The sequence below is a fragment of the Prionailurus bengalensis genome, chromosome X (assembly GCF_016509475.1).
Source record: "Prionailurus bengalensis isolate Pbe53 chromosome X, Fcat_Pben_1.1_paternal_pri, whole genome shotgun sequence".
Taxonomy (NCBI): Eukaryota; Metazoa; Chordata; class Mammalia; order Carnivora; family Felidae; genus Prionailurus; species Prionailurus bengalensis.
The window spans coordinates 90,783,658-90,796,632 of NC_057361.1; the positions used below are offsets into that span (position 1 = coordinate 90,783,658).

Below are 12,975 nucleotides of genomic sequence, written 5' to 3' on the forward strand. Positions count from 1 at the left end.
ATCTTTCTTTGTGACTTTGCTTATAGTACCCTTTACTTCTAAATGTAGATTTTGAGAGAACCAAAGAGCCAAATGCTAACGTATATACAACGTAAGCCAAACAAGTGCGTAATGCAGATAAGCTTTCTAAATAAATGCTTACAACAAGATAGGAACACAGATCAATTACTTTGCAAACCATACCAATAAATCACTGTAGAGGAAGGAACTCCACCAACATGTGTTTCGTTCTTTCATTAATCTGTAGTCCTGCTGAATGTCATCTTATCTGGTTGCCATGAGTGGTTGGATCTCCCTGGGCATTTGTTAAACATGCAGATTCCTGGAGTCCCAGACTTTTGGAGTCAGCATTCCTAATGGGGCAGCTAGAAATCTGCATATTTAACAAGAGCTCTGCAGGGGTTTCTTTGTCCCTCTTGAGAATCATTGCTTTGATGAAGGTCAAACTGTCACATGTTTTTCTATAACCCCAGCCTAGGTCAAACCAAGCAGCATGGGACTGATTTGTCTCTTAGAAGGACAAGGTTGTTTTTAAAAAAATTTTTTTAATGTTTATCTATTATTGAGAGAGAGAGAGACAAAGCATGAGTAGGGGAGGGATGGCAGAGAGAGAGAGGAGACACAGAATCCAAAACAAGCTCTGGGGTCTGAGCTGTCAGCACAGAGCCCGATGCAGGACTCAAACTCATGAACCATGAGATCTTGACCTGAACCAAAGTTGGAAGCTTAACCAACTGAGCCACCCAGGCGCCCTGGACGAGGTTCTTTTTCATTTGGTTTGCCCCGGGAGGGGAATAGAAGTATAGAACTACCTGGTCATGGTTAGAAATAAGCCAGTCAAATGTGGGGAAGGAAAAATAATTTTCCCTCTACCCTTCTAGTTTCTTGGCTGCTACCACCCCCCCCCTCCCCACCCCCCGCCACGTAATAAAAGACCAGTTAGCAGGAGAAAAACAAATGGAAGTTTAATAGCATGTATACCCTCCTGTATACATAGGAGAGATGCAAGAAAACTGAGTAACTCCCTGGAATGGCCCAAGCCATCACCTTAGATACCATCCCCAGCCTTAGAGACAGAAGAAAGATGTTGGGTGGTGGGGCTGGTGTAGGGCAGAAGGTCAATTATGGGAAGAGACCAGGAAGAGCATGGTGATCAAGGGTAAGGTCATTATGCAGGTTGAGGTCAGAATCTTCTCCATTGATGAGACTTTCTAGAGTCTGAATCATCCTCCTTTTCCTGGTACAGAGGGGGAGCCATTCTTAGAAGTGGAGATTTCCCTTATAAATGTACGTGTCTCCTACAGAAGGGTAAACTTCTCACTTTTCAGAGCTTTTCCTATGTCTACTGTTTCTTAAAAAATAACCAACTTAAAATCATCCTTATGCCAAAGAGACATATTTCAGGGTGGCAAAATTTGCTCCCCTTCAAAATCAAAAGGAGGTTTGGAGCCTGGGGGTGGCCATATTGGTGGAGTTGCCAGATAGGATACAGGAAGCACAGTTAGATTTGAATTTTTCAGGTAAACAATGAATAATGTGTTTATATAAGTATATCCTAAATATTGCATGGAACATACTTACACAAAAACATTATTCATTGTTTATCTGAAATTCAAATTTAACTTGGCCTCCTGTATTTTTTATTTGCTAAATCTGGCAGTGCTGGGTATTGATTACTCTACCTTCCCCCGTGGGAGGCAAACCAGATGGCATTTGCGTATTTTGTCCCATTCATAGGATATATTTTTGTTTGCCCTGGGTTAAAAGCTTCTCAGACTGGCTGCTGGATCATATTGACACTGAAGAGTTGAAAAATTGAGTCCTGCTCTAGAGGTCAAGAGGAAGTGTTCTAGAGGCTAAAAGTCTCTAAAAAAGGCTTTTCCTACCTTGTCCCTAAACATTCCCTCAGTCTCTATCTGTCTCCCTTTTCTGCCAGTCTCACACACGCACGCACACACACACACACACACACCCCTAGACGTATCCACATAGCTAGATGCCTGTGCAAACAGAAGTACGTGTGGAAGACCACCTGCTTGCCTCTCTACGTTTTTATATTGCATTTTTTGTGTTAGAGTTTGGTTATTTATTGGTACTGTTACTACCGTTACTATTATTAATGAACTAACATTTTCTAACTGTGTACAGTATTCATCATGATAACCATTCCTAATTCTTTTTTACTTGCAGATCTTTCTCTTGGCCTGCCCTCCGTGTCCTGGAGCTATCGTCGTGTTCAAGTAAGGGACAATTGTTTTTTGCTCTGTTGCCATTGCGATTCCGAACATTGTGTTTCATGACAAAGCACATGAGCACATCTGTGGGAACATCTTGGGCCTGCACCACTTTGTCTGGGGGCTTCCCAAGGGACAAAAGTCTACGAGGCTTTTGTAGAGTGAAACACGGAGATCTGATATGGAGAGACTTGGCTTTTGTCAAGCCCTGACAAGTCCTTTTTAGCGAGTGTTTTGTGGTGGTGGTTTATGGCCAAGGCCTGCTCCCTTGGAAGATTGCTGGCTTCCTACAGTTTCTCTTGAGAGCATGCTGGGGGCCAGACAGCTTCCCTCCTCTCAAGAATCATCGCACTATGGTCCAGCTGCTCCACTGAGGATATGGTCCTTCACTTCGAAGGCCTTTGTTCGTATGTTTCTGTGGTTTTTTTTCTTAAAAGTTTAAAGTGAGGAGAGAAAAATAGCACCTTATTACAAGTTCTGACTTTCTTAAAAATAGCAAGCATCAAATCCATTAAAGTGTATTGTAGGCAAATCATGTTTATCTGAAGGCAAATTGGCTTCAGTGAAATTGTCAAGAGTCCCTGAACCCTCCTTTTAACCATGAGTTGTGACCATCTCACTTCTCAAGTGGAGTTGCTAATGAGAAGCTAAATCGACCAAATTAATTTCATCTCTTTCCCCCTTCCCTGGCCCCCATTTTGGAGCTGTTCCTGAGCAGTGAAATGGCCACAGGCCAGAGGGAAGAGACAGGAAGTAAGGGACCCAGTAGATCTTTGGGTAATTCAGAGTGGTGTGAATGGCTTTCTGATTTACTTAAGTCCTTAATGTGTTAGGTAGGGGGAAATATACCCCATTTGCTGCTTCAAACAGCTCCTTGGAATAGCCACTTAGTCTCTTGCCTTAGGTGAGTAGCTTTCTGCTGGATGAGGGCAAATGGATCCTGATTTCTTGTACCCTAAATGGAAGGCTATTTAGCCCTGTTTCCCTCCCTTGATTTCCCAAAATGAGCTCAATTTTTCAGTGTAATGTTTTGAAAGTAACATTTATTGGTTTTATTTCATTATTATTAAAGTAACAATTCTCATTATAGAAAATATAGAGACACATAAAGAAGAAAATAAGCATCACCCTTAATCTACCACCAAGAAATAATTTCAGTTACCGCTTTTTTTTTTAAATAAGCAGAGATCATACTTAGGATTCTTACTGTATCTTTTCTAAATTTAATTCAATTTCCTTCTACATGTACACATATGAAAATACATAAACATTATTGCTAGATATCTTTTTTTTTAAAGTGGTTATTTTTTTTTTATTTTTCTTTATTTTGTTTGGCTCCTACCTCTACCTTTCCACACCTGCATATTACCAAACCAGTATGTAGCCTCTGGTTTTTTTTTTCTTTGCTCATAGGTATGTACACATACATGCATGCATGTGCACACTGACACACAGGGGTTTTGGAATGTTTTGCTGTTGTTGTTCATTGATTGTTTTACAAACATAGAATCTTATATATACTGTAATACATCTTGCTTTTTCACTCAGCGATATCTCATGGGAATCTATCAAAGTTTACTGGTATACATTATTCTTTCACAAAACTGCCAAATATTTCATGGATACACAACTTATGTAGCCATTCTTCTTTTTTTTAAAGATTTTTATTTTTTAATAATCTCTACACCCTCCATGGGGCTTGAACCTACAATCCGGAAATCAAGAATTGCATGCTCTACCAACTGAGCCAGCCAGGCACCCGTAGCCATTCTTCTTTAAATTTTTTTTTTAATGTTTATTTATTTTTGAGACAGAGAGAGACAGAGCATGAACGGGGGAGGAGCAGAGAGAGAGGGAGACACAGAATCTGAAACAGGCTCCAGGCTCCGAGCTGTCAGCACAGAGCCCGACACGGGGCTCGAACTCACGGACCGTGAGATCATGACCTGAGCCGAAGTCGGACGCTTAACCGACCAAGCCACCCAGGCGCCCTACCGTAGCCATTCTTCTATTAATGAATGTTTACATGTGTTCTTTCCAGAACGCTGCCACTATAATCAATGCTGAAATCAACATCATTGTACATATGCCCTTATATACTGGTGCTTTTAATTTATACACACACACAAACACGAATGTTTACATATAAATATATATTTATGTTAATAGATTTTTCCATTTTGATATACAAAAACCGGCTGTTATAATTCACTTTTCCCTTTTATATGTAATACGTGAGATGATTACTTTCTTCATATCCATTCCAGCATAAGGTGTTATGACTTATAATTTTGACAACTTAATGGATGTATTTCCTTGGCTACTAATGAATTTCAGTATTATCTCACATTTTTTTATCCAATTAAATTAGCTCTTTGAATTGTCTGTTCATACCATCTGCCCATTTCTTATGGGTTGTTTAGATTTTTCTTCATTTGTAAGACTTCTTTGTATATTTTAGATATTGGCCCTTTGCCTATCGGCATCATTATAGATATCTTTCCCTGATCTGTATGTACTGACTTGGCTGATAGTATGTTTTTCTGTGTGATTTTTTACATTTTTTCACATTCAAATATTATTATAGCTTCTGGGTTCCCAGTCTTGGTTAAGATGATTTTCGTAAAGATGGCTAGTTAGTTGTACTAGCATGATATATTACATAATTCCTATTTTTCTCTGTGAACTGAACTACCATTTTTGTTACCTACTAAACTTCTCATATATAAGGATTCATTCATTGGATCCTTTATTCTGTTTCATATATCTGTCTACTCAAACATGTTGATTTGATTACTTAAATGATTTTGTTGATTGGTTAGCATAAAAATATTTTTCTTGGCTATTCATTGGCATTTTTTTCTTATATGTAAATTTTAAGGTCACTTTTATTCAACCCTCTCCATCAGCCCTATTTAGATTCTAATTAGAATTGCATTAAATGCATATTTCAGTTTTGTGAGAACTGATGTTTGAAAATTATGTAGGTCTTTTCATCGAAGAAATGGTATTTCTTTCCATCTGTTCAGATCTCATTTTGTGCCTTTCTTCATACATTTATTCCTAAAGAATTAATAGCTTTTCTGTCCCTGATGAGTTGAAGAATGTTCTCGTTTCCATTCCTAACTGCTTCTTGCTAGAAGAAGGTTGTTGATTTTAGCAGTAGTTCTCAGGTCCAGCCATCCTACCAGATCCTCTTGTTAGTTTTGGTAAAGTTAATTTTCATTTTATGCTGTCTCTCCAGTGGTTATACCAGCTATTTTCTTCGGTTATTGCTTTTGCTTGAAACTCAGAGTTAAGTAAAAATGGTGCTGGTGGGCTGCTGTGTATAAAACTGACCTTTTTTTAAAAAATTTTTTTAATGTTTACTCTTGAGAGAGAGAGGGAGACACAGAGTCTGAGGCAGGCTCCAGGCTCTGAGCTGTCAGCACAGAGCCCTATGTAGGGCTCGAACGAACCACGGGATCATGACCTGAGCCAAAGTCAGACGCTTAACCGACTGAGCCACCCGGGCATCCCTGTAAAACTGATCTTAAATGGAGTTGTTCTCTGTGTTTCTCCCTGTTTGCTGTTGGTGTATGTTAAATAGTCTATTGCATGTAAATGCTGCATTAACTTAGAGATTTTCCAAGAAAACAGTTCCTGCGTTTTATCAAATGCTTTTTTCTTATAATTTTTAAAATTAATTTTTATAATTTTTTAATATTTATTTTTGAGAGAGAGAGACAGAGAGAGAGCACGAGCTGGGGAGGGGCAGAGAGAGGGAGACACAGAATCCGAAGCAGGCTCCAGGCTCCCTGCTGTCAGCACAGAGCTGGATGCGGGGCTCGAACACACGAACTGTGAGATCGTGACCTGAGCTGAAGTCTGGTGCTTAACTGATTGAGCCACACAGGCGCCCCTCTTATAATTTTTTAAAATGTTTATTTATTTTTGAGAGAGAGAGAGTGCACGTGCCTGTGCATGCATGTGTGCAAGTGGGGAAGGGGCAGTGAGAAAGAGAGGGATACGGAGGATCCAAAGTGGGCTCTGTGCTGACAGTGCAACTCACGAATCGCGCAAGATCATGACCTGAGCTGAAGTCAGATGCTCAACCAACTGAGCCACCCAGGTGCCCCTCAAATGCTTTTCTATGTCTGTTGAGTATTTTGTTTTCTATTTAACTTTTTGATACAGTGACCTATGTTCATAAATTTACTGGTTTTGAACTACTCTTACATGCTGAAGTAAGTCCTGCTGCTTGTGTTATATTATTTTGATACATTGCTGGATTCCATTTGTCAATCCTTTATTTATTATTTTTATTTTATTATTTATTTTTGAGGCAGAAAGCATGAGCGAGGGAGGGACAGAGAGAGAGGGAGACACAGAGTCCAAAGCAGGCTCCAGGCTTTGAGCTGCACAGAGCCCCACGCGGGGCCAAAACTCATGGAGTGTGAGATCACGACCTGAGCTGAAGTCTGATGCTTAACCAACTGAGTTACCCAGGCACTCCTATCAATCGTATATTTAGAACCCTTGTCTCAGTATTCATAAGTGAGATGGGAGTCATTTTGGGGGATTTTTTTCATCAGGGGTAAGGATTAAAATTGAATTGCAGCATACTTCTTCTCTTTGTCTGGCCTGGAACAATTTAATTACCCTTAGAAATTATGTGTTCTTAATTTTTTTTTATTTTTATTTTATTTTATTTAAAAAAAAAATTTTTTTTTCAACGTTTATTTATTTTTGGGACAGAGAGAGACAGAGCATGAACGGGGGAGGGGCAGAGAGAGAGGGAGACACAGAATCGGAAACAGGCTCCAGGCTCTGAGCCATCAGCCCAGAGCCCGACGCGGGGCTCGAACTCACGGACCGCGAGATCGTGACCTGGCTGAAGTCAGACGCTTAACTGACTGCGCCACCCAGGCGCCCCTTTTTTTTTTATTTTTTAACATGCTTTTTCTTTCCTTTTTTTCTTTATTTTGTTGTTGGTTTAGAAGTTTTTTTTTTTTTTTAAGGTCAGGTAAAACTCAGCTGTGAAGCCCATCTGGTCCTATTGCCTTTTTCTGTTGGTACACCCTTAACCACCTTTCCAGTGTCTTCTATGGTAATTCACCTACTCAGATCTTTTGGGTCAGTTTTGGTCATTTGTATTTTACTGGAAAGTTGCTCATTTCTTCTGAGTTTTCGGATTTGTTGCCATGAATTTAGTGGAGCATGTAGTATCCTCTTATTTTTGATAATTTAAAAAACTATCTCCTCATCTGTAGTCCTGTCTTCTTTTTTGGGTTTAGTCTTGTCTGTTTTTGTTTTCATTATTATAGTTTAGTTAGGTTAATAAGTACTTTATTTTGTGGTTGAGTTATAGAATCTGGTTTTAGATACAGTTTACACACACACACACACACACACACACACACACTCACGGTAAAAAGATATGTATTTATTCCTTTAGTTTCTACCTTCTTTATTTTTATTATTTTTTTAATGTTTATTTATTTTTGAGAGAGACAGAGACAGAATGTGAGTGGGTTAAGGGCAGAGAGAGAGGGAGACACAGAATCCGAAGCAGGCTCCAGGCTCCGAGCTGTCAGCACAGAGCCTGACATGGGGCTCGAACCCATGAGATGTGAGATCGTGACCTGAGCCAAAGTCAGTCGCTCAACCGACTGAGACACCCAGGTGCCCCGAGTTTCTACCTTCTTTAAATATTGTTTTCTATTCTGCTTTGTTTACTTAATATCACATTTCCCCCATTTTGTTAAACTCATCATCCATATGTTTTAAAATTAAAGTTTTATACTTTGAGATAATTATATAATGAATATCATATCATAATATAGGTGCAGTTGTAAGAAAAATGGTGAGATCCTGTGTACCCTTCACCTAGTTTTCTCCAGTGGTAACCTCTTGCAAAACTGTAATGCAGTATGACACCCACGGTATTGACATTGGTACAGTTGAGGTACAGAGCAGTTTCATCACTATGAGGATCTTTCCTGTTGCCCTTTTTTTAAGCTAATTTTTTTAATGTTAACTTACTTATTTTTGAGAGAGAGAGAGAGAGAACAGAGTGTGAGCAGGGGAGGGGCAGAGAGGGAGAGAGGGAGACACAGAATCCAAAGCAGGCTCTAGACTGTGCTGTCAGCACAGAGCCTGACATGGGGCTTGAACTCACGGACTACGAGATCATGACCTGAGTTGAGTTTGGACACTTAGCCGACTGAGCCACTCAGGCGCCTCTCCTGTTGACCTTTTGTAGCCACAGTCAGTACTCTCCCACCTGTACCCTGTCCCTGACCCCTGGCAACAAATCTGTTCTCCATGTCCAAACGTTTGTTATTTTAAGAATGCTATATTATCTTCGGGATTGGCTGTTTTTTGTGGGGTTTTTTTTGTTTTTGTTTTTTACTTACAATTCCTTGCAGATCCATCCAAGTTTTTATCATGCACATACTTTTTCTTTGGTGCATATTATTCCATTGTGTGGAAATATTACATGCAGTGTGAAGTTAAAAATAGTTCTTTTTAAAATTGTGTTTTAATGTTTGTTTAATTTCGAGAGAGAGACAGAGAACAAGTGGGTGAGGGGCAGAGAGAGAGAGGGAGACACAGAATCCATAGCAGGCTTCAGGACCCAAGCTGTGAGCACAGAGCCCACCCGATGAGGGGCTTGAACCCACAAATTGTGAGATCATGACTTGAGGGAAAGTCGGACACTTCACCGAGTGAGCCGTCCAGGTGCCCTAATAGCTCTTTTTGAAAAAAAAGTTTATTTATTTATTAAAAAAATTGTTTGTTTTTTTTTTTAAATTTTTTCAACGTTTTTTTATTTATTTTTGGGACAGAGAGAGACAGAGCATGAACGGGGGAGGGGCAGAGAGAGAGGGAGACACAGAATCGGAAACAGGCTCCAGGCCCTGAGCCATCAGCCCAGAGCCTGACGCGGGGCTCGAACTCACGGACCGCGAGATCGTGACCTGGCTGAAGTCGGACACTTAACCGACTGCGCCACCCAGGCGCCCCTAAAAAAATTGTTTTTAATGTTTGTTTATCTTTGAGAGAGAGAGACAGAGCATGAGTGGGGAAGAGGCAGAGAGGGAGAAGGAGATACAGAATCGAAAACAGGCTCCAGGCTCTGAGCTGTCAGCACAGAGCCTGACACGGAGCTCAAACGCACGGACCGTGAGATCATAACCTGAGCCGAAGTCGGACACTTAACCGACTGAGCCACCCAGGTGCCCCTATTTATTTATTTTTGAGAGAGAGCACAAGTTGGGGAGGGGCAGAGAGAAAGAGAGAGAGACACACAGAATGCAAAATAGGCTCCAGGCTCTGAGCTGTCAGCACAGAGCCCAGTGTGGGGCTTGAGCCCAGTAACCGTGAGATCATGGCCTGAGCCAAAGTCAGACGCTTAACTGACTGAGCCACCCAGGCGCCCCTGGGAAATAGTTCTTTTAAAAATTTTTTTTTTAACATTTATTTATTATTGAGAGACAGAGAGAGACAGAGCATGAACATGGGAGGGGCAGAGAGAGGAGGAGACACAGAATCCGAAGCAGGCTCCATGGTCCTAGCTGTCAGCACAGAGCCCTACGTGGGGCTCGAACTCAAAAACTGCGAAATCATAACCTGAGCTGAAGTCGGATGTTTAACCGACTGAGCCACCCAGGTGCCCCCCCTGGGAAATAGTTCTTAATAACTCCACCTTACATGAGTATAGGTCATGACTGTTTTCAAAGTACTTTGTCTTAAACAGTCTCATCTAATCCTTCACATAATGCTGTGAGATAGGGACTATGTTATTCACACAAAAGTCAACCATTTGGGACCAAAAGATCTTAGATAGCATGGCTGACATTACAGAGTGGAAAACCAGGATTCCCATTCTTCCTTTCCTGCTAATGTTCGTAATCAGGCTTATCGTGTGCCTAGGCATGGTGGGAAACACTTAACGTGGATTATCTCATTTAATTCTCCCAGCGGACCTGTGTGGGTGGCACAAATAGTATCCCCAGTTACATCAAGAAAACAGAGGCTCTGGAAGTTGAAGTGACTTAAGTGGCTTGTAAGCGGTACAGGTGGGATTTGATCCAATGTGTCCCTGACTCCAGCACCAGTGCTTTTAATCACTACCTTATGTTGCTTAAGTGAATATTTTCTGCTATCCTATTATTATTTAAGGAGTTAAAGCCATGAAAGCATCCTAGTTAAAATTCCTCAAATGTCAGTGTACACAGACGGGTACCACTGTGGTCTTTATGCCAGCGTGTTTTGTAGGTTTCAGTGAGTAGCACTATATACCCAACTCTTGTTTTTTTTCTATTGGCCCTTGGCTGTGCCAGCCAAGCATGAGTTTGTCTGCTTCCCAGCTAAGCCAAGGCTGGCGTGTTCTTGGAGGCGTGCCCGGACACTGCAGGAAAAGGGTATGGTGTGCCCAGCGGTCCGCACACCCCATGCTGGGCAGGGGCTGGCAATTCTCTTTGGGGTGGAGAAGGGGCAGGATCCTCCACAGGGTACCCATGGTGCACTTGACAAGAGGGAATGGCGGTTCCCCAGTGTTCTGGCTGGGTCCCAGAGCGCTTCATTTATGTGCCCCTCTGTGGACATGTGACTTGCTAAGTCTCCAGCTAAGGAGGCTTTCTCAGCAGAAAGCACGTATGCGGAGTCTGGAGCTGGGGCTGGAAGGGGTTTCTATCTGGCCCACTACCACTGCAACCTCTGGCGTGGTAATCTTTTGCTCTCCAGTATCTATTACTCCTAGAATTCCAGCCTGGCAGCATGTGGCTTCTGAAGCCTTCTTCTCCCTTCTATTCTTGGCTCCTCGTCTCCATGAATGCTCATATAGCAGCAACCAGGATCACTTGTTGTGTTGTGTGTATGCTTGCAGCACTGTTCTGTGTCTCCTTGAATCTGAGCCATTCTCTTTTTACTCGTTTGGCTGTTTTGAGTGGTTCTTTCCTGAAGAGCAATATCCCAGTACCTTCAGTATCCAAGCCCTGGAATTCTTCCTCTCACTCGGGTTTGAGAAAAACAACGATATTCTTAGAGATCTTTCTCCGCTTACGATCCTGCTACTGACTTCAAAAAAGTTACCTGTCTCAATTACCTTGATCGTACATCCCCAGTCCCATAATATGAACCAGCCTGCCTCACAGGTTCTTAATTAATTAATTCATCAATCTCTCTCAAAATTGATTAATTAATTGAAGTATCATTGACATATATTAATTTTGGGTATATAGCATAGTGATACAACAATTATATATGTGATAAAATGCTCATCAGGGTAAGTGAGTTACCATCTGTCACCATACAAAGTCATTACAATATTATTGACTATATTACCTCTGCTGTACTTTTCATCCCCGTATCTTATATTTATTTTATAACTGCAGGTTTGTACCTCTTAATCCCCTTTACCTGTCTTGCCGACCCCCCTACCTTCCTCCATTCTGGCAACCACCAGTATGTGCTTCGTGTATATGAGTCAGTTTCTGATTTTTTTCGGGTTTCTTTACGTTAATTTTTAGATTTCATATGTAAGCGCAATCATACGGTAATTGTCTTTTTCTGACTTATTTCACTTAGCATAATAATACCCTCTAGGTCCATCTGGGTTGTCACAAGTGGCAACATTTCGTTGTTTTTGATGGCTGAGTAATATTCTGTTGTGTATCTATAGCACATCTTCTCTATCCATTCATCTATGGATGGATCACAGGTTCTTCATACATAAGACCCCCTTTTGCAAACCTACCCAGTTCTCCCCCTCATTTCCCTAGTGGCTTCTCATTTGCTTTCTCCCTTCCCTTTTCCTCCATTTTGTCCCTTCAAATTTCATTATAGAAAATTCCAAACCTATTCATATCATGCCTATTACTCATTATATATTTTAATCTGTGAATTGCCACTCTGTGTTCTCTGCCCAGTTATTACATGGGGGTGTTTCTCTTCTCATTGATCTGCATGCATCATCTGTATATAGAATTAATCCTTTATCACCTTCGTAGGAAATGTTCTTCCCAGATTGTCTTCTAACTTGTTGATGATGCTTTTGATGTACAGTTGATGTTTGTATTGGACACATTGATCGGTTTCCAAACTGCCTTCAGACAATGGTGATTTCTTCAGGTGTTTTTATGCCTGAAAATCTGCACCCCCTCCAAAGATCAGATAGGCAATCTGGATTTTTAATTGTTTTAAAAAATATCTAGCTGTCAGTTCATTGAAAATTCATTTTGTGAATAGTATGTGGTAGGGATATAATTTATATTTTTCCTCAAATTGTCATTTTTTGGAGCTCTGTTTGTTGAATAACTGTTTCCCTATGATTATTGCTGTTGTGCACTTAAATTCTTATGCATGCTAGGATTTATTTTGGGGGCTTGTTTTGCTATTCCATTGATGTCTTTTTTGGGTCCTTCACCGTTGTATTATTTTTTGATTTTTTTATGTTTACTTATTTTTGAGAGCGAGAGACAGAATGAGATCAGGGGAGGGGCACAGAGGGGGGGTGTCACAGAATCTGAAGCAGGCTCCAGGCTCCGAGCTGTCAGCACAGAGCCCAATGCGGGGCTTGAACTCATGAACTGTGAAATCATGACCTGAGCGCAAGTCAGCCGCTAAACCGACTGAGCCACCCAGGCATCCGGGGTCCTTCACCATTTTAATACTCTTGTATTTGCAACAGCTAGCAGGCCAGATTTCTCTTTGCCGTTGTTCATAGCCTATTACTTTACCCACGCTTTTTTTCTTA

At 41.0% G+C, this 12,975-nt stretch overlaps 1 protein-coding gene across 4 annotated transcripts in view; it reads left to right on the forward strand.

The window, feature by feature from the left end:
* Positions 1–12,975, forward strand: part of TMEM164 (transmembrane protein 164) — a 173,250-nt gene that overhangs the window by 72,864 nt on the left and 87,411 nt on the right. For all 4 annotated transcript variants that reach the window (XM_043570780.1, XM_043570783.1, XM_043570779.1 and 1 more), the window contains one exon: positions 2,191–2,240. In XM_043570780.1, the coding sequence (XP_043426715.1) occupies positions 2,191–2,240 (50 nt within the window). The remainder of the gene's footprint in view (positions 1–2,190; positions 2,241–12,975) is intronic.